Below are 22,015 nucleotides of genomic sequence, written 5' to 3'. Positions count from 1 at the left end.
GTATATATTACTTCCAAATTGTTCAGGACAACCTAAAATCATCAGCCCGGAGGTTGGGTCTTGGGCGCAGTTGGGTGTTCCAACAGGACAATGACCCCAAACACACGTCAAAAGTGGTAAAGGAATGGCTAAATCAGGTTGGATTTGAGGTTTTAGAATGGCCTTCCCATAGTCCTGACTTAATCATGTGGACAATGCTGAAGAAACAAGTCCATGTCAGAAAACCAACAAATTTAGCTGAACTTCACCAATTTTGTCAAGAGGAGTGGTCAAAAATTCTACCAGAAGCTTGTCAGAAGCTTGTTGATGGCTACCAAAAGCGCCTTATTTGAATATATGAAACTTGCCAAAGGACATGTAACCAAATATTAACATTGCTGTATGTATACTTTTGACCCAGCAGATTTGGTCACATTTTCAGTAGACCCATAAAAATTCATAAAATAACTAAACTTCATGAATGTTTTTTGTGACCAACAAGTATGTGCGCCAATCACTCTATCACAAAAAAGGGCGGAGAAAAACAGGATGGGGACTTTCGCAGGGCGGTTGGGCAGCACCGCCGGGGCCCCAACAAGGGAGACAAGCATCCCCCCAACCCGGCACCAGGTGGGCCCGCACAGCCGCAGCGCAGGGCGACTCAGGGAAGACCCTGCCCAGCGCCCCAAGGGAAGGAGAAAGCCCAAGGAGACCCGAGGCCAGAGGGGCACGAGTTGACCCCCGCCCGACAACGGCAAGCCCCCCCACCCCGCCCAACCACCCACGAGAGGGACAGCCCCCCGCCCAACCCAAGGCGGCTGCCCACAGCCCCACCCGCACCTCAACCCCCGCCCAGGCACCCCCATCCACCCCCGACCACCCAAGGATCAGCCCGCCAGGCCGGAACCAGGGAACACACCCCAGACCCACCCGACCCCGCGGCACCCAGGACCCCCCCACATACATATTTCCAATTCATAAGAATAGTTTTCTTGGCGATGCCTAATGCGTTGATAAGGAGGTATGTTTTGTTTATATCAAGATCAGTTGCGGAGAGATCACCCAACAGGCAGAGTGCAGGGGAGATGGGTATAGGAATTTCTAAGGCTAATGACAGGTTCTCGCACACTCCACGCCAAAAGTTATTCACGAGAACACAGGACCACATTGAATGTAAGTAGTTATCTACCTTATTATCTGAGCAGTGTACACAAATGTTTGAGTCAGCTAAACCCATTTTATACATTCTTAGACCGGTGTAATGTATTCTGTAAAGTATTTTGAGCTGAATCAGTTGTAAATTTGGTTTCTTAATCAAACGAGAAGTATTGAGGCATATTTGTTTCCAGAATTCTGGGTCACAGCTAGTGGACACGTCTGAGTGCCACTTGGAAGTTGGGAAACCTATTGTGTTATCTATTTTTGATAATAAAGCATATACTTTGGATAAAGCTTTGGGGGCAGATGTCTTGAAGAATTTAACGGTCGTGGGATTACTTTCCCACGTTGTTTTGTTGAATCTTGCGCTGATTACAGATTTGATTTGTATATATTCTAGGAATTTGTTAGGATTTATTGCATATTGTGTTATTAAACTTTCAAAAGAGATACAACTGTTTCCATTGATGATATCCCCAAGGCATCTGACTCCCTTATCATACCATGTTGAAAAGTTCAATGGTTTCTTGTCAAACAGAAAATCAGGATTATTCCAAATAGGCGTAGATTGGCAGGGAGTGAGCGGGGACCCAGTTATTTTCAAAAATTCCCACCAAGCTGTTAAAGTAGTGCGTATATTAATACTTTTAAAGCAGTTGTGTTTTCGGAGAATTTGGCTAATAAAGGGCAAATTACAAATTGGGATCTTCTGGCTGAGTGATTGTTCAATCTCTAACCATAAATTATCTAAGAAAGTGGGATTGATCCATATTAATATATATATATATATATTGTAGTTTATCTGCAAGGAAGTAATAGGAAAACTTTGGGAGTTCTAGACCCCCATATTCTTTGGGTTTTCGTAAAGTTTTAAGGCCGATTCGTGCTGGTTTATTTTTCCAAAGAAACTGATTGATGTGTGAGTCTAGTGATTTGAACCAGATTTGAGAAGGTTAGGTGGGAATCATTGAAAAGAGATAATTAACCCTAGGCAAGACCATAATTTTGACGGTATGTAAACTTTTGACCACAACTTTACACACACACACACACACACACACACACACACACACACACACACACACACACACACACACACACACACACACACACACACACACACACACACACACACACACACACACACACACACACACACACACACACACACACACACACACACACACGTAAAACCATGTGGCGATCTGGCCCCTGGGCCTTGAGTTTGACACAAGTGATGTAGACAAAGAAGGATAAATAAAACATCCAAGTATAAAAGAAGTATGATACTGGAGGAATTTAATAATCCTACCTGTTGAGGTCCCAGATGCGAACAGTGTTCCCCGCTGCGGCGTACAACACGGATCCAGATGGGTTGAGTGCAATCTGGTTGAGCTGACACTCACCGTGTGCAAATGTAATTGTGCGGGTGTTGGCGCCTGCACACACATCACCTGACACAACCTGCCCTGACGAACTGGAGGGGGCGAAAGAATGAATCAATGGGAGTCAAACACAACTGCAGGACATTTCTGTATTGAAAGATACTTTTTCTCCGAGCACATTTTGTTTGCAGAGTACTCACTCAGTTTTAATTCTAAATTATTAAGAATAATAGGGCTGCAGCTATTGACTATTTTAATAATTTATCAATTCGTTTGTTCGATTAATCGAGTGATCGGCTAAACACACTTCACTGTATATCCTCAATCCATATTTTAGGGAGAATAGTTGAAATAAGCAAAAATTGTTCTGCTTGCTATGAATGTCATTATTTTTTTCTAATAAATGTACATCGTCAACATTAAAATTGTTCGTTTAATGTGTGCATTGACCTCGAAAAGGACAAGCGGTAGAAAATGGATAGATGGATAAAAATACCGTATTTTCCGGACTATAAGCCGCTACGTTTTTCATCGGCTAATTTATACATTTTTCTTAGCTAACGACCATAATGTTTTGTATTCAACAAATAGTTTTCAGAAATTACCGACAGACACTGAAAAGCTGCGTTATTGTTTGTGCTATGGCGCCATCTTTCAGACGAGTTTGCTTACTGCAGGTGCTGCAGGTTGAAAATCGACTTCCTGTTTTGTGATTTGAAGTGGAAGTATAACCGTCCTTAATGTTTCTGCTTGAAATGATTCTTCATTCATCACTCCAAGCAATGTTTGTAAGCTTTACAACATAACTAAAACAATTCATACTTACTAAACCTTCCCATGCGTGATGTCTGTAGGAATGTTTTCATGCATATTTGTACGTGCTATCGTAATGTAATCAAGCTAGCGTCATTAGCATTAGTGAACATGTTAACACGTTTACAAGAGTCTGTGTTAGTATTATTAACTTTCAATGGCATTCTTTTTTTCATTTGTCTCAGTTTCGTAAAATCACCAAAATGGCACCGTGGAGTTATTGAGCAGATTGGAGAGCTAGCTTCCGCAGCTAGCAGGTTCATGATGATGACTTCTGTTTAGTTTGATCAGCCGTTTTACTGCCGTGTTACAGACACCATTTGGAAACAAGTAAGGTATGTAAACATTTTTTTTAAATTACTAAATCTTTCATACATACCTCTGCGGATAATAGATGGGAACTTATTGTTTTCTTCTAAAAAAATTGTGTGTGGCTTATATACCGGTGCTCTATAGTCTGTAAAATACAGCCGTGCGGAAACTTTGTCCGCGTATTATAAACTTTCGGGCACGCTGCGCTCCAGATCTGATCAATTGTTATTAGTTATACTCTTAAAGCGATTAATTACAACAACAGGATATGAATCAAAGCTTTTTTCTAATTAATCATCATGTGATTTGTAATGAAACAGTCAAATTAAAAGGCTGAAAAAAAGTACATATATTTAAAAACAAATCTTGGTTATTTTTTCATTATAAGTGAATGTTGTCTGTCTATCTGTGCTGGCCCTGCGAGGAGGTGGCGAATTGTCCAGGGTGTACCCCGCCTTCCGCCCGAATGCAGCTGAGATAGGCTCCAGCACCCCCCGCGACCTCAAAAGGGACACGCTGTAGAAAATGGATGGATGGAAGTACAAACATTTCATCATGTTCTCATTACATAATGCTTTTAACTCTATTTATAGAAATTGTATGGCTTTGATTTTTTCAGAGCCATAAAAAAACGGCCACGTATCATGTTGGACAACCCCCGCTTGACCGAATCGTGAACGTTTCAAATTTTGAAAATCGTGCAAAAAATCATTCATGTCAGCGATTCAACTTCAAATGTGAAACTAATATGTAATACAAAGAGAGATATGTCAAGTGTATTTATTTGTTATATTTTTGATGATCATGGCTTACAGTCATAATCATCAGCCATAATCATCAAAATTATGTCAAAAGAATGCTTGAAATATCTTGAGTTGCATGTTATGAGCGTATGTCATATATTAATTTCACCTTGTAAATTTAACTGCTGGAATAAACGAACCTTTGCACGATATTAAAACAAACATGACCCACTTCCTGGGAAACTCCTCAAGGAGCTGTTTGTAATATTAGAACCATCAGTGCTAAATATTATTAACTTATCACTTTCCACGAGCATTCAAAACAGAGGTTATTCATGTTCTGCTTAAAAGACGTAACCTCGATTCTAACCTCCTGCTAAACTGTCCCTCCCGTTTATCTAAAAAATCCTAGAGAAATGTGTTGCACAGCAGCTAAATTAATATTTGCCGTCTTAACAAACTCTTTGAACTCTTCCAGTCGGGGTTCCAGGGCAAATCACTCTACTGAGACGGCACTCGCAAAATGACTAATGATCTATTGCTAACTAGGGATGGCGATGCGTCATCCGTGTTGTTGCTACTTGATCTCATCGGGCTTTTGATACCGTTGGTCATAACATTCTATTAGAAGGTATCAAATCACATGTCGGTATGTCAGACTTAGCCTTTTCTTGGTTTAACTCCTATCTCACTGAAAGTATACAGTGAGTCTCCCATAACAACGTGACCTCGGAGTATGTTTAGGTTACATCACAGGGTTCGGTGCTTGGCTCTGCAAGCAGCATCATTTGCAAATACGGTGTTAGGTTTCACTTTTATGCTAATGACAGCCAACCTTACAGGGCCCTAAATCTGAATACGCCACATTGTAGTCACCTGGAGGCGTGTCTTTTCATGAAATTAAACACTAGCTGTGTCTCAATTTGGCGGCTGCATCCTTTGCAGTGCGCATTTGTGGGGTGCTGACGTCATCGCGGTGCACGAAGGCTGTCCGGCCAACCTTTTCTCCCATTAGCAGAAAGGTTGCATCTGTGTCCTTTCATATCTCACGCTCATCTCTGAAAATTATTTTCAACATGGCGGCGCTATGCAGAGCGGAAATAGCTACTTTAAAATGTATATATAGCTTTATTTATTTATTTAAAACAGCTAAAAGCAGACATGTCAAGCTGGGGTGACAATAGTGATCTACATTTGTGTTTGAATACGAGACCTCGACTATCGTAATGTTGAGCAACCTCTGTGATCTTTGCCCCTCTCTTTACCTTGAGGGAGAGCCCCATACGTCTTCGTGCCCGGAGTTTTTTTCAACGTAGGAAGTAAAGCCTTACATCTTTAATTTAATTTTTTAGACCGCAAAAAGTTTACTTAATGATGTCCTGTTTGTGTTATTGTAAATGTGTGCATCAATATACCAACATTAGTTATTGCTGTTTTATGTGTACATTTGCATGTTTTTTGAAAAGGTTTACTTCTATTTGTGATCATTGTGAATTTGTGTGAAATTGTTCTGTATTTTTGTTGCTGTGCAGAATAATCAAGGAGGACTTGAACAACAAACATCAGAGCAAAATAAATGACACACGTATATACCAGTTTGGATTATCATTTAAAAAGAAAGTATTTTCATAAAATATATACTGTAAATTAATAAACTTTTTACAATAAAACAATCGTACAAAGCAACTCGGTGAAGCATCTCGGTATTGTTTCCGACCTAATTCTCTCGTTTGAGCTGCACATTAAGAATGTTTCTTAAACAGCCTTCTTTCCTCTCCATCATACTGCTAAAATCTTGTCTCGTAACATATTATTTTCGGGTCTTCCCATGTCCAGCAATAAAAGATTACAGTTGGTACAAAATGCTGCTGCTAGACTTTTGACTAGAACAAGAAAGTTGGCTCATATTACACAGGGCTCAAATTTAACCATGGCAACTGCGGCAAAAGCCTCGACCGCCGTCGTCATTTGCCGTAATGGCTTAAAAAAATGACCAGCATCTGCGGCAAGAACATGCCGTGACCGCCCTTGACTTTTTACTTGTTAATGGACTAGGGATGTAATAATAAATGGTATAATGATAATTCGCAATAAAATTCTAGAGGGTTAGTGATACCGTCTAATTTTTTAATTACCAAAAATTCGTCATTTATTAATACATTTTTGGCAACACAAAGCATGCACACGAGCGTCGTTTGGCTTGATAATCATGCCGGACTAACTCCACGGACTTTGCTCCGGAGATTTCCCCTCCGAGTAAACGGAGCCAAGCACTTGGTTTAATGTCATTTTCCCTCTGTCATGTCTGTGTAATCATGTTTTGTTTTAAGTCATGTTTTTGTTTAGTTATAGGAATCTTTGGTTTCTGGCTTTTCACTCCCTTGTCTTGTTTGCATGATTACCCATTAGTTTCACCTGTTCCACGTTTGGACTTATTGTGCACTCTTGTTTGTCACCATAGCAACCATTAGTTTTCACCTGTCACGTCACGCACCTGTTTCACGTTTTGAGTCACGCACCTGTTTTCGTTAATCATGTCTGTTATTTAAGCTTTTCATTTTCTGTTGTTCGTCCTGGAGTCATAGCCTTTCTCACCCTGCTATCCCCGCATTTATGCCCCCTGTCACACTCTGTCCATCTCTGCGCACTTCATGTCCATGCCAAGTAAGTTTGTTTATTATTGCCACAGTTAGTGTTTTTTGTTGTTCATAGTTTTTTGCCCCCGTGCAAGTCTTTTGTTTTCGTTAGTCAAGTTTGTACATCCGCCCTGAGCGCGCTTTTTGTTCTTTTGTTAGTGTAAAATAAATAATGTTTTCACCTTCACGCCATGTCTGGTCCAAATGTTCATTTGCACCACGGGAGAACAAACCACGTCATAGTCCAAGTTTTGACACCCTCGCTTCCCGGAGTGAATTTAAGAGCACACTGCTGTGTTTAGATGGCGACAGGTGTGGACAATCATGGAGACAGACGCACTTGTCCCCACACTAAAAGTATACAGCGAAGGAGAAAACTATTTGATGTTGCTTTTATTTTCTCAATACAGTGTCCATCAGCTGTTAATGAGGTGAGGAAACATGCAGCAGGTGATGTGTCGTGAACGTTGTCACAACTTCTTTATAAAAACTTTAGTTTGTTTGCTGGGATGATCACTTGTCCTTTAATTTAACTGTAAACTGTATCAGTGTTAAAATAACATCAATACTAGCAAAATGTTTTGTCATCTCATCGAATTGAACGCAGGCTGTGAAGATTGTTTATTCGATGTGAGAGGTGTCACTTCTCTTTATTTTTGTTGGCGAAACTGTTGCACTGAACCTCAAGGAGGTGTTGTTGGAGAAGAACAAAGCTTGTTTATTAGACTTCATCTTCATTAGCCAAACTGCTATGAGTTTAATATTGATATCAAAAAGTAAACACCATGTTTTTTTACATTACTTGTGTTTTTTTCATGTCACAAAGGTATTACTTAAAAAACCATTCATGTGACACAGCATTTTATTAATGTGTTATTGTATATAGGTAATTCCTATACGACATATTTCTGCTCAAAATTTTAATGGATCTGTCCCGATGCAGCATCTACAATGTACATAACTTAAAAAATAAATACATAATCAAAAAAATACCTCCCTCCATCAAAATGTAAAAAGAGATAAAGGCATCATGTAATGACAAAAAGCTGACAAGTTGATATTAATAATGAATACAAAAACTGTTTATGTGTATATATGTATGTGTGTGTGTGTATGCATGCATGCTTTGGAGCACCTGCCTCGAAATAAAATAATGTTTGCCTTGGTGCCCTTCCAACTTGTCTTGGTGCCCTAAAATATGAGCCCTCCTTTAAGGCAACACTTGCCTTGACTTTAAAAAGTTAAAATTGGAGGCCTAATTACTTCTATACTGTATATACCTTTATATACCTATATACATATGTACCTATATATATATACCTATATATATAGATGTGACTTTAATGTTTTATTACTTAGGTATAAAATACTTAACCGTTTAGCACCATCATATCTTGCTGATTGTATTGTGCCCTACGTTCATCCAGAAATCTACCTTCCAAGAACGCCGGCTTTTTAGTGATTCCCAGAGCCCAAAAAAGGCTGCAGGCTTCAGATTTGGATTAATAGCACCTAAAGCCCGGATGTGGGTTTAGACCAGCACGGTCATTGCGGTTTGTGCATCCCTTCGAGGCACCTGTGATGCACAAACCGCAATGTGCATCACAGTTGCCACCACATTAAGAGTGTTACTAAAACGGCCTTCTTTCATCTCCGTAATATCGCTAAAATGTGTTCTATTTTATCTACTAGTGATGCTGAGATCATTATTCATGCGTTCGTAACGTCTCGTCTCGATTACTGTAACGTATTATTTTCGGGTCTCCCTATGTCTAGCATTAAAAGATTACAGTTGGTACAAAATGCGGCTGCTAGACGTTTGACAAGAACAAGAAAGTTTGATCATATTACGCCTATATTGGCTCACCTGCACTGGCTTCCTGTGCACTTAAGATGTGACTTTAAGGTTTTACTACTTACGTATAAAATACTACACGGTCCATCCCCAGCCTATCTTGCCGATTGTATTGTACCATATTTCCCGGCAAGAAATCTGCGTTCAAAGAACTCCGGCTTATTAGTGATTCCTATAGAGCGTTTTCTATTCGGGCTCCAATACTATGGAAAGCTCTCCCGGTAACAGTTAGAGATGCTACCTCAGTATAAGCATTTAAGTCACATCTCAAAACTCATTTGTATACTATAGCCTTTAAATAGCCCCCCTTTTTTAGACCAGTCGATCAGCCGTTTCTTTTCTTTTCTCCTCTGCTCCCCCCTCTCCCTTTTGGAGGGGGAGTAACACAGGTCCGGTGGCCATGGATGAAGTGCTGGCTGTCCAGAGTCGGGACCCGGGGTGGACCGCTAGCCTGTGTATCGGTTGGGAACATCTCTGTGCTGCTGACCCGTCTCCGCTCGGGATGGTTTCCTGCTGGCCCCACTATGGACTGGACTCTCACTATTATGTTGGATCCACTATGGACTGGACTCTCACAATATTATGTCAGACCCACTCGACATCCATTGCATTCAGTCTCTCCTAGAGGGGCGGGGGTTACCCACATATGCGGTCCTCTCCAAGGTTTCTCATAGTCATTCGCATCGACGTCCCACTGGGGTGAGTTTTTCCTTGCCCTTATGTGGGCTCTGTACCAAGGATGTCGTTGTGGCTTGTGCAGCCCTTTGAGACACTTGTGATTTAGGGCTATATAAATAAACATTGATTGATTGATTGATTGATTGATTGATTAAGGGCAATAAAAATAATCTTTCACTGATTGATTGAACGATGGCTAGCTGTAAGTCCTGCTCGTTCGACTCTAAGGAGGCAAGCAAAACCTGCACGTCCACACCTCCAACCATTTAATAACAGCAGAACAGTCTTTGACGTTATTGAGGGTTTTTTTGTTCGTTTTTTTTGCAACCGGCATGCAGGTTGGGGTTCTAGCCGTCCATAGCGTTACTACTCGTATTGATTCTTTAATCATCACTCCAAGCATTGTTTGAAAGTTTTACAATATAACTAAAACAATTCTTACTTACTAAACCGTCCCATGTGTGATGTCTGTAGAGTGTTTTTTAATGCATATTTGTACGTAATGTAAAAAGAGCTAGAGTTTTTAGCATTAGCCAATATACTAACAGGTCTACAAGTGTCTGTGTTAGTATTATTAACTTGCGATGGCATTCTTTTTGTATTGTTCCAGTTTCGTAAATTCACCAAAATGTCACCGTGGAGTTATGGAGTCTGTTTAACTGATTGGAGAGCTAGCGTGCACAGCTAGTGGGTCCATAACGATGGCTTCTGTTCTGCTGTGTTACAGACAATGTTTGGAAACAATTAAGGTATGTAATGAACATTTACAAAAGCGTTCTGTGTAAACAACTCATTTCACAACGTATATATATCTGCGGCTTATAGTCCGGTGCGAATAATATCCATCCATCCATCCATCTTCTTCCGCTTATCCGTGCGAATAATATATGAAAACTATGTTTTCTTCTAAAATTTAGTGGGTTTGGCTTATTCCACGGTGACCTCTAAATTCAAGGAAATACGGTAAGTGATTATTTGGCGTACCACTAGATGGAGCCCGTGTACCATGACCGCAGTTTTAGAATCCTGGTCTACATCATGCACTTAAAATGAATAAATAACCGATAAACACAGTGTGATGTAATCATAATAAATAATTATGATGCAAGTAACCATTTGAAAGGATATCATCTTTGAATTCTCATTACTGTAGAATTGTTCACCATTGTAATCAGTATTGTAACTGGAAGGGAAATAACTATCATAAATAAACAAAAAAATAAAATGAACTTTCATTTCTGTAAGCAGAAGTTTAACTTAAATATTGAACATCCTAAAGTCTATTTTTTCAAGTTTTTTTGGTTTATTGCCATTACGTGATCACAGTATCGTTCGTCCGTGTTGATGGGCTCATATTGCCCATTCGATAGGAAGCTGAAATATTAACAACATTTGGCTTTGTGATCATCATTTTTTTTCTTCTAATTTCTAAAAACTCTCAGTCTCTTGCGGTGATTTATCGCATGGATTAAAACCTCACTGTCGATTATCTGTGCAGCCCTACTCTGGCACTCGTCATCTCGGTGTGGCCGAGGGGTGGTACTTACGTGAGCGTTCGGACACACTTGGTCGCATCTCGTATGTCCCACACTTTGATGTAGGACGTGGAGACGGAGAAGACCAGACCAGAGGAGGGACAGTATTTGACCGAAACCACATTGTTAGGGTGGCCTTTGAGCGTGACGATCTCCTGACCAGTAACCAGGTTCCACATCTTACATGTGCGATCTGGAGCAAAAATATCAGCGCATTAAAGTCGCATCAAACCTCAGAGAAACAAAGTCAAGTGACTTTCAGACAGCGTATTGGTGAAGTACCGGTACCTTTAGATCCAGTGAACAGCAGCTCATCTGTGGCGTCCACACACAGCACCGGCTTGGAGTGGCCCTCGGCTACAGACATGCACTGCAGGGGTGCTGTCCGACCCCCCTTGACACCTCCGATGGGATTGATCACACCCCTGAAAAATCATTCCGTGTTACTTCCTTCGAGGCAAAAACAGAGTGCACGATGACTCCTACATTTCTACGGATGGAAGCACAACCACGAGCGTACATACACTTTAGAAATAAAAACATGGCACAGCATACGGTGTATCCGGAAAGTATTTACCGTGTCACACCGGGGTGAAGTCTTGTCTGGGTTTCGTATGGTTTCATGTTGTCTTGTCATGTCCTGTTTTATTTTGAAAGGTTAACTCTCCTTCTCGTTTCAGGTCACTTGCCTTTCCTCCCGTTTCACTGGTCTGATGTCTCTCCTGATTGCCTCATGTGTATAAATGTCTCGTCCTCCTCTTGTCTTGTGCCAGAGTATATCGTCTCGTCACGTACCTCCAGCCTTCGTCCACAGTCTCGAACCAAGTTGCTAAGAATTGCCTCGCCTTATTTGTTGATTTCTTTGTTTCCTCAGAGAAAGAGTTTGCTCAAGTTTTTTGTGTGTTATTTCATAGTGCTTTGCCTTCCTTTTTTCCTCCTCTTGGAGTGCTTTAGTTTGTAGTTATCTCAGATCTTTATAGCGTACTTTCTGTTTATAGTTTCTTTTCTCCTCTGCATGAGTAATTTGCCTTTTTGGAGCTAATCATAGATTGTTGTTATTTTGTTATTAGATTCGTGTGTAATTTTGCTATTGCCTTTATACTCCCTATGGAGTGATTTTCCGTTTATGGCTTTATGCCTATATGTCTTTTGTTACTCTAATGTACCAAAGCTAGATTCTGTAGCCGCTTTGTTTTAATCACTCTGTTCAAAGAGATTTCAAAGAAAACTGTTTAAATAAAGCCTGTGTCAATTGTCCCCCTTCTGCACCTGAGTCCTCATACTCGCCAAGGCATAACACACCGCGCTTCACTTTTTCCACATTCTGTTGTCACAGCCTCATTCCAAAATGGAATCAATTAATTTTTTGCCCCAGAAATCTACAAACAATACCCCATCATGACAATGTGATTTTTTAAATTTTTTTTTTTACTTTTGGCAAATGTATTAAATTAAAAACTAAAAAAAAAAAATCACATGTACATAAGTATTCAGACCCTTTGCTCAATACTTTGTTGATGCACCTTTGGCAGCAATTACAGCTTCAATTATTTTTTAATCAGATACCACAAGCTTGGCACACCTATCTTTGGGCAGTTTGGCCCATTTCTCTTTGCAGCATCTCTCAAGCTCCATCAGGTTGGATGGGAAACATTGGTTTTCATCCAGGATGTCTCTGTACATTGGTGCATTCATCTTTACCTCCATCCTGACTAGCCTTCCAGCTCCTGTCACTGAAAACCATCCCCAGAGCATGATGCTGCCACCACCATGTTTCACTGTAGAGATGGTATTGGCCTGGTGGATGAGCGGTGCTTGGTTTAGTCCAAACACTCACGCCAAAGACTTCAATATGTCTCTCGTCAGACTAGATAATTGTGTTTCTCATGGTCTGAGAGTCTTTTTTTACTAACAAATGGCTTCTGTCTGGCCACTTTACCATGCAGGCCTGATTGGTGGATTGCTGCAGAGATGGTTGTTCTTCTGGAAGGTTCTCCTCTCTCCACAGAGGAATGCTGTAGCTCTGACAGAGTGACCATGGGGATCTTGGTCACCTCCCTGACTAGACTATGATGAATGCAGCAATGTACAGAGACAACCTGGATGAAAACCAATGCTTCCCATCCAACCTGATGGAGCTTGTGAGGTGCGGCAAAGAGGAATGGGCCAAACTGCCCAAAGATAGGTGTGCCAAGCTTGTGCCATTGTATTCAAAAAGACTTGAGGCTGTAATTGCTGCCAAAGGTACATCAACAAAGTATTGAGCAACGGCTGCGAATACTTATGTACATGTCCATCCATCCATTTTTCTACCGCTTGTCCATTTCGGGGTCGCAGAGGGTGCTGGAGCCTATTTCAGCTCCATTGGGGTGGAAGGCGGGGTACACCCTAGACAAGTTGCCACCTTATCACAGGGCCAACACAGATAGACAGACAACATTCACACTCACATTCACACACTAGGGCCAATTTAGTGTTGCCAATCAACCTATCCCCAGGTGCATGTCTTTGGAGGTGGGAGGAAGCCGGAGTACTCGGCGGGAACCCATGCAGTCACGGGTAGAACATGCAAACTCCACACAGAAAGATCCTGAGCCCAAGATCGAACCCAGGACCTTCGTATTGTGAGGCACACACACAACCCCCCGTTCCACCATGCTGCCTCTTATGTGATTTCTTAATAGAATTTTTTATACATTTGCAAACTTAAAAAAAACAACCTTTTCACATTGTCATTATGGGATATTGTGTGTAGAATTTTGAGGTGAAAAAAATAATGTATTCCATTTTGGAATGAGGCTGTAACATAAAATGTGGAACAAGTGAAGTGCTGTGAATACACTCACCAGCCACAATGTTAGGCACACTATATGTTAATCAGTTTTAATCTGCATTGTACCGAGAAGTTTTTCGAATTTGGAAACATATCCAGAGATAGTCCTCAGTATCATGCTCTTCTGCAGCACAACTGTAATTAAAAATGACCAATCCATTAACGTGTTTATGAAAACGCCAATCATTATTACCGCTGCAAATGTTGTGGCCAGCGAGTGTGCCTTCATAACTCTGTTGCCTCCCGAGTGTCGCCACAAGGCCAAAAAGAAGGCACTTCCTCTTTTTCAAACATGCCGTCATAAACACTACATGCCTGCAGAAGTGTTGCACGCTCCTATATATGAACAACCCTCCCCCCGCCGCCATCAATGTCCTGCTGGCAGTCCGCATCGCCAAACAACTGGCGAGCGGTCAGCAAAGTGAGACGGGAGCAAGGAAGAAATGAAGCGAGTGCAGGGGGCGGGGAGGATTGTGGGAAAATTGGTCTCTAGTGGGCAACCTAATAACACAAGTGTGAGGGGGGGGGTCTGTGCGTGAAAGCAGAAGTGGAACTTTAATGGTACAGAACTCTGTTTCCCTTTCTTACAAGTGTTTTATATTGAATACAGAACCATGAGTCAGCCCTTATATAGCTATTTGGGGAGTACAGGGGCACAGCACAGTCAGTCTCAAGGTCGCCATTCAAGGAGCGTAGTGGGCTTGGCTTGCATAAACCCATTTTATTAGCCAATGAGGGACTTATGATTGAGCTTTATGTAATCTTCCAAGGAACAAACAGACTAACAAACGATTAGGAAAATAATGTTACAAATCAATATCTGTGTGATCTATAATACGGGAGTGGGAAGAGAAACCGGTATCAAAAAGACCTTTTTCCTACATAAGTGCTTCGTGTCCCGCCGGATATATTTCATGTAAAATAGCATGTGAGGAGATAACATGTACTGTAATACAGGGGTGTCCAAACTGCGGCCCACAAGTGTCTTCAATTTGGCACAAGTTCAATAAACAATTTGACCGGGAGCGGTGTATCCATATCATATATAAATATACAGTTGCGGCCACTTTGTCGCCCTCTGGTGGCCAATGAAAGTAACTCTGCCATTAATCTTATCTTTAGGTCATTGAAGTACAGCATTTACTTATATGACCCAACACAAACAACCTTCCCTAATCACGGTGCAGAAAAAGACAAATCAACCTTTGCGTGCAGTCGGGCCAAATTCTTTAAGCCCAATGTTGCCCCCCAGTCAAAGAGTTTGGACACCCCCACTGTAATGTCACTAAATTGAGCAAAATATGTAAATGAGGCAGCATCAAAGCACACACAAATAAAAGTGTAGCCAAACCTGGCTTTGTATTGCAACATTGAATCAAATAAAAAGTGTCAAAAACCACCACATCAAAGAATTAAGACACAAACAAAAGTAAAAAAACAAACAACCTCAACTCAACAGCAGCCTGCAACTTCAAAATTAAACATGCAATCAATTTCTACCACTTGTAAGTTTAGAACACATGCAAGTACAGTAGGAACAGGACTCTTATAACTACTCACCAGTCAATCCGATTCAGAATCGAGTCTCGATTCGACACGATTTTGGATTCAAACCGATTCTCGCCATGTATTATTTGGTATAAAAATGAATTAGTCCTTTAATTAATTAGTCCTCTTTAAAACCGGTTACATAAGCTCCTCTTGGCTGCTGTCATACAACACAGTGAGTAAGCACATAGATGGCCTCAAAAACTTATTTGAAAGATTGATTGGCAACACTAAATTGGCCCTAGTGTGTGAATGTGAGTGTGAATGTTGTCTGTCTATCTGTGTTGGCCCTGTGATGAGATGGCGACTTGTCCAGGGTGTACCCCGCCTTCCGCCCGATTGTAGCTGAGATAGGCTCCAGCGCCCCCCGCGCCCCCCGCGACCCCAAAGGGAATAAGCGGTAGAAAATGGATGGATGGATACTTAGAAAAAAAAAAAGATGTAAAGCGCCATTTGGATGTGGTAGCGAATAAAGGTAGAGAACAGCCAGGCACAAGACATTGAAAAAAAGTTGAGAACTTGTCAAATTAGGTCTTGACGTTGTGCAACTCAAACATAACGTTGGAACAACATGCATTTTGACGACGTTTAATCAATGTTGGGTTCTGACGTTGAATTGACCATTGAAATTTGGTCATTTCCCAACCATTATTCTACAACACAAATACAACATTGAAACAACATGCTTTTTGACGTTTATTCAATGTTTGGTTCTGATATTTATTCATCGATTGAATTTTGGTAATTTCCCAACCAATATTCTACAACACAAATACAACGTTGAAACAACATGCTATTTGACGACATTTATTCAATGCCAGGTTGTGACGTTGATTTGACCATTGAATTTTGTTCATTTCCCAACCAATATTCTACAACACAAATACAACGTAGAAACAACATGTTTTTTGACGTTTAATCAATGTCAGTTTGTAACATTGATTTGACCATTGAAATTTGGTAATTTCCCAACAAACAACGTGGATCCAACATTAGACATCAACGTTGTCTCAATGTACAAATAAAAATATTTTGCAACGGTGTTTCAACATCAGTTTTAAAGGACATGTATGTCGAATCAACATTGTATCAATGTCTTGTGCCTGCCGGGATTATGTACAGTATGTCCTTTTTTAAGAAAATAAAAGAGGTAATCAGTGCAGGAAGAGAAGATTTAATTTGTATGTTGTCATGGCTACAGTGAGCTCATTCCTATCAATGAGAAATTTCTCACTTCATTAACATGTTTAGATTCACTTTTTTTTTAACCTTTCTTTCCATTTTTATTATTTCAATTTAAAATTTCGCCGCAATTTCCAGACTACATAAACTGCTACCTTTTTTTTTACGCTTTGAACCCTGCACTTTATAAAACGCTCCGATTAATCTATTCTTTTTTTCTGTGTTCACAAGCGTCAGAGGTGTCCAAAATTGTTTGCCTCGTCACATTCGACCAATAAAATTGTCTATAAGGTCACGATGGACCAATGAAAGTGTCCACATTAAATCAAACGCACAAATATTCAGTCAGCCATTTAGCGTGTCATGGACTCACCCTCATCACAGTGAAGAAATGACGAAAAACACACGATGCAGCCTTTGAAAAAGGAAAACGCTGCCGCACGGAACGGAACTCACCACAAATGGGCCCCGGCATACCGGATTTCCGCCTTCCGAAGGAGAAGACTTCCGCGGTTACGAAGATATCACTCAATGATTTATACAGTGTTACAGGCACTGTCTTTTGTTAAATTTGGCCTGTATAAATATTTAATGTTTCAATTTGTACACCCGCGGCCGATGTATGTACAAAATAAAATGTGTACAAAAATCAGACTGATGCAGCTCATTCTGTACTTGGGTGCGCTCTATAGCCCAGATTTTATGGTACTGAACTAATCCTGCTTCTTCGCACATGGTACTGACAAAAACGGCATAAAGTGTTGATACTCCATCAGCATGAAAGATATCACAGTGTGCGGTGTTATGAAGTATGTAAGAGTTGCTAATGGATGTAGCCGTGCTGAGCATGGGGGAGGCAGCAGACTAATGAGAATTGTGGAGGCAGATCAGTGTGTGTTCTCGGCATCAAACTGAGAAACCGACAATAGTGCCACTGTCAAACGAGTGTGTGTGTTTGCGGATTACTTCGCAACACACAGGAATCGAGAAAAAAAAATAGTTTTTGTCTTTGTTTGTCTTTCAAAGTAAACAGGAAGTTGGTTATTTTTTGGGTTTTGACTAGCCTTCCCAAACATGGTTAAGGCAGCACTAAGTAACTTCCGAACCTTCATCAAATACTTTCAAACTTTTGGGATGATACATGGACTTACAACTAGTTGAATGACACCTGTGTCATGGCTTGAGGGGGTCTGTATCGCTCTCACTGGCACTTAGCGACTTTGAAACTACAAATGTGCTAACTTGCTTTACGGCATACGCCACTCCCCTTTTCACCATTTGGAAGTCGATGCGAACGCATATGTGCCGCCAGAAAACATAAAGATGAAGAAGAACGCCTATGTGCAATTACTGCTATCATGGCAGAAGCTGCAAAACAACCAAATAAATTAAAATTTTTGTCTGGGGAGACAAAAAAAATTAAAAAGGGAGGCTACCCGGATAAAAGGACAGTCAAGGATCAACATTGGCCCGGCTTTCACTCGCTGGCATGAGCTCAAAGATGAGGAGGGACGATATTGCTAATGTTAGCTATCGGACATTTGCGTGGTAGCAATAATTAGCCACCAGCTTGAGAGTTTTCCACGAAACTCAAAATAAATGTATGAAGAAAAAATAATGCGATGACTGCAAACCGCACATATAAAGTTTGAGTAAAATATGTTGGTTCCTACTGTGGAAAGATCACTAATACTGAATTTTTGTGGTATTATCGTGTCAGTTTGAAGCTTTGTGCGCTAATTCTCATGGGAAATGCGGTCTTCTGGGGCTTAAATAGAGAGTTTAAAAAGGAGTTGAGAGGCACATTTTACTGATTTTTTTTTTACCAGCACACAACATTTATAGTATTGTGTCACAACAATAAAAGGCCAATGCAGTCGAAGATCAAGGTGAAATGTCCCTCAGGTTGTACCATTTCATGTTCGATCTAAAGTGCACAAAAATGTTCTGCAAAAGGACCAGTGAGACCTCACATGCTCCTCGGTCAGCATCGAAGCGTTTTTTGCTTTTTCGTTGACATTTTGGTGTTTTTTCTTCAGATGCTACCAGACATCAGTGACGGCAACTTGGAACATGTGATTATTAGCGGTGTAAAAAAAAATGTTTTCAGATAAATCGCGATTCTTATTTTTAACGATTTCTAATCAATTTTTAATTATTGTTTTTTTGCCAATCTGTCCTGTCCAGCCACTAATGTTGTAGTAGATGATCATATCTGCTGTACAGGTTTACTTTAGAAAAGAGAAGTGTTGGGTACTTCTCTTGTTGCCTTATTTGGATATTAAATGTTTGGGCAGAATTATATTCAACAAAACCAGTTTTCTTTTAAGTAATATAGAAATTTACGAGGGCTGTATATCTATTTTATGAAAGAATGTAGTTATTTGTAGAACTGGCACCCGATGTTATTAAAAAAAAGTATTGACTTTGAATCAAGAATCGTTTTGAATCAAGAACCAATTCGAAATCTAATTGTGTGGTGCCCAAAGATTCACGGCCCTAGTAATTATGACCATAGAACTGGAAGTGGGACATTTTGTGATATAGTGATAGTATAGCATCAAAAAGCAGTCTGTCCTGGCTGCTCAGTAACATTATGCGTACATTAAAGGGGACCTATGAAGAATTTTGTCGTTTCTGACTTGGAAATGTTGTTACGATGTTGGAAACTCATGTTAAACAATGCCGAAGCACCAAATCATAAATTCCATGCATTTGGGCGTGAAGTTGCAGACAGTTTTGGATGCCTCTGTTTTTGTTAAACTATCTCTTTAGTTTATTAATTTCTTTATTAGTATTAGCCTCTGTGTGTTCACTCTTGAACCTAATAAATATTTTAACCTTTGAAACTTAACAAATGTCATTGATATAAAGAAGTATAAATCCCTGGGGTACGCCGCAAGGGTACTGGCCCTGTTATCGCGTTTTATGAGAGCACCAAGGTCCGGAATATAGGTACTCTGCACGCTTATAAACGCATCCACGGAGGACGGAAAACAGAGCAGCCCCCCTGGTGGCGGCAGCTTCTCATGCATTTTGTTATTTTGATAGCCAGACCTGTGTGTTTGTTTCCGTACTTGACGGTTTCGCCTACAACTGTTGCCTTCCTCAGAGGTTGTCACCTCGAGTTGTACGTCATAATACGTATACGTGCTTTGCTTGAGTTTTTTTTCCCTGGTCTCTAACTAACCCCCCACCCCCAGGAGTTTAGTTTGGGACTTGCTTTTTTTATCCTCGTCTTCCCATCTTTATATTTTTTCCCACCTTTTTAAAGGGGCGCCGCCATGTGGGGACCCAATCAGTGTTCCTATTCTGTCCACCCTGTAACTGTATGTCTGTTCTTGGATGGGCTAGTACTGAAAATGTAATTCTGTTGTACTTTTTAAGTGCAATGACAATAAAGATATATTTAGAGATGTTGTTTATAAAGGTTATTTTGGACCAGGTCTGGAAAAATAAATAACGGTGACGTTCGTCTTCAAGATATATATTTAGCAGTGTATTATTCAAAAGATACATTCTGGTACTTTTGGAGAGGGGTCCACAGACAAACAGCTTGCAGACATTCGTAAAAAGTGGGTTTTAAAAGCGAAAGTGGAGCAAAATTGTACACAACATTTTCACCAAGGCATATCCAACATATTCAATACATATTATCTGGACCAAGGTTTCCTAACCATAGGGCCATTGTTAGGTCGCGAGCGCCCCCTTGAGGGCATTCTCAGCTGTGGTCCATATGGGCCACAGCGGTACTCAGTTGCATGACACTTTCCCACCACTTGTGGCAGGAATGACAAAATCAAACAAACGGAAGAAGTCTGTAGCTAACGTCATAGAGAAGTTTCTTAAGTGAAAAAATTATGACTAAAGTGGTGAAACTGTATTTTCATTTACACTTTAATTCAATTGACAGTTTAGTTGAGACACATTCATTATTAATTTAGTTGATTTATTTTAGCACAACATAATTGTATGTACATTTATTTTTGCGTGTTAATATTTGAGTGGGCCCTGGGGCTCCTTTTTAGTGGAAAAGTTGGGTCCTAAGTTAAAAAAGATTAGGAACCCCTGCTCGAGACCACAAGGAAGTGTGTTAAATGAAGATTAAAATCATCATAAGTCCCATTTAGCAACAAATAATGAAGAACGAAATGTACACTGGAAAATAGCGTTTACACTCTAATTAATATTGCAAGACGCTGTGCTCGTTCACTTCTAGGCGGGCGGGGACTCTTATGCTACTTAGCCACACGGTCACTACCACTACTGCTATACTTGATAGAGATGTATTTATGCAAGGCAATTAACTTGTTTTTAAAGCGTCATAAAAACCCGAATACAGCTGAGATAGGCTCCAGCGCCCCCCGCGACCCTGAAAGGGACAAGCGGTAGAAAATGGATGGATGGATAAAAGTTAACATGTTTTATTGTTTTTACGGCCTATCATTAATATCTCTTATATTTTTCGCATGATATTTAAAAGTGTTGAAGCGCTGCTTACACCTGTAAAGATGAGAAGTGCTTACCCAAAATTCTGGACTATAAGCCGCTACTTTTTTTCCTATGCTACAGTGTGGTTAATTTATAATTTCTTCTTTGCCGACGGCCATAAAGCAAATAGTTTTCATAAAACACATGCTAAGGCACTCAAAGAGTTTGCTATTGTTTGTGCTATGGTGCCATCTCTGCAGGTGATTCCTGGTATTTAAAGCTTTGAACCAGGAGTACAAGTGCCGTACCGTCTTCTATTCATCCATAGCTTTTCTACTTGTATGGATTCTTCATTCATCACTCCAAGCAACGTTTGTCAAGGTTTACAATATAACTAAAACAATTCATACTTACTAAACCTAATTTGTGTGATGTCTGTAGGAGTGTTTTCATGGACATGTGTACGTGCTATTGTAATGTAAGGAAGCAAGCGTCATTAGCATTAGCTAATATTCTCACACGTTTTACGAGTGTCTGCGTTAGTATTACTAACTTATCACAGCATTCTTTTTGTTTTGCTTCAGTTTTGTAAAATCACCAAAACGTCACTGTGGATTTATTGAGTCTGTTTAGCTGATTGGAGAGCTAGCTTCCGCAGCTAGTGGGTCCATGACCATGACTTCTGTTTTGTTTGATCAGCCGTTTTACTGCTGTGTTACAGACACCGTTTGGAAACATTTTTATAAATAAATATTTCCAAAATGTTTCTGTGTCAATAACTCATTTCACAATGTACAGTATATATCTGCAGATTATAGTCCGGTGCGGCTAATATATGGAAAAATATTTTTGTCTACTAATATTTTGTGGGTGCAGCTTATATATATATATATATATATATATATATATATATATATATATAGGTGC

The 22,015-nt window shown here is 40.2% G+C and overlaps 1 protein-coding gene across 9 annotated transcripts in view; it reads right to left on the bottom strand.

Moving 5' to 3' along the window:
- kif21b (kinesin family member 21B) overlaps nt 1-22,015 on the bottom strand; it is a 370,384-nt gene that overhangs the window by 70,920 nt on the left and 277,449 nt on the right. For all 9 annotated transcript variants that reach the window (XM_061984919.1, XM_061984922.1, XM_061984923.1 and 6 more), the window contains 3 exons: nt 11,383-11,519; nt 11,107-11,287; nt 2,450-2,614 (listed from right to left, as the gene is read on the bottom strand). In XM_061984919.1, the coding sequence (XP_061840903.1) occupies nt 2,450-2,614; nt 11,107-11,287; nt 11,383-11,519 (483 nt within the window). The remainder of the gene's footprint in view (nt 1-2,449; nt 2,615-11,106; nt 11,288-11,382; nt 11,520-22,015) is intronic.

Source organism: Nerophis lumbriciformis, linkage group LG23 (assembly GCF_033978685.3).
Source record: "Nerophis lumbriciformis linkage group LG23, RoL_Nlum_v2.1, whole genome shotgun sequence".
Lineage (NCBI taxonomy): Eukaryota > Metazoa > Chordata > Actinopteri > Syngnathiformes > Syngnathidae > Nerophis > Nerophis lumbriciformis.
The sequence above is the reverse complement of the archived record's forward strand: the minus strand, read 5'-3'. Positions and strand labels throughout refer to the sequence as shown.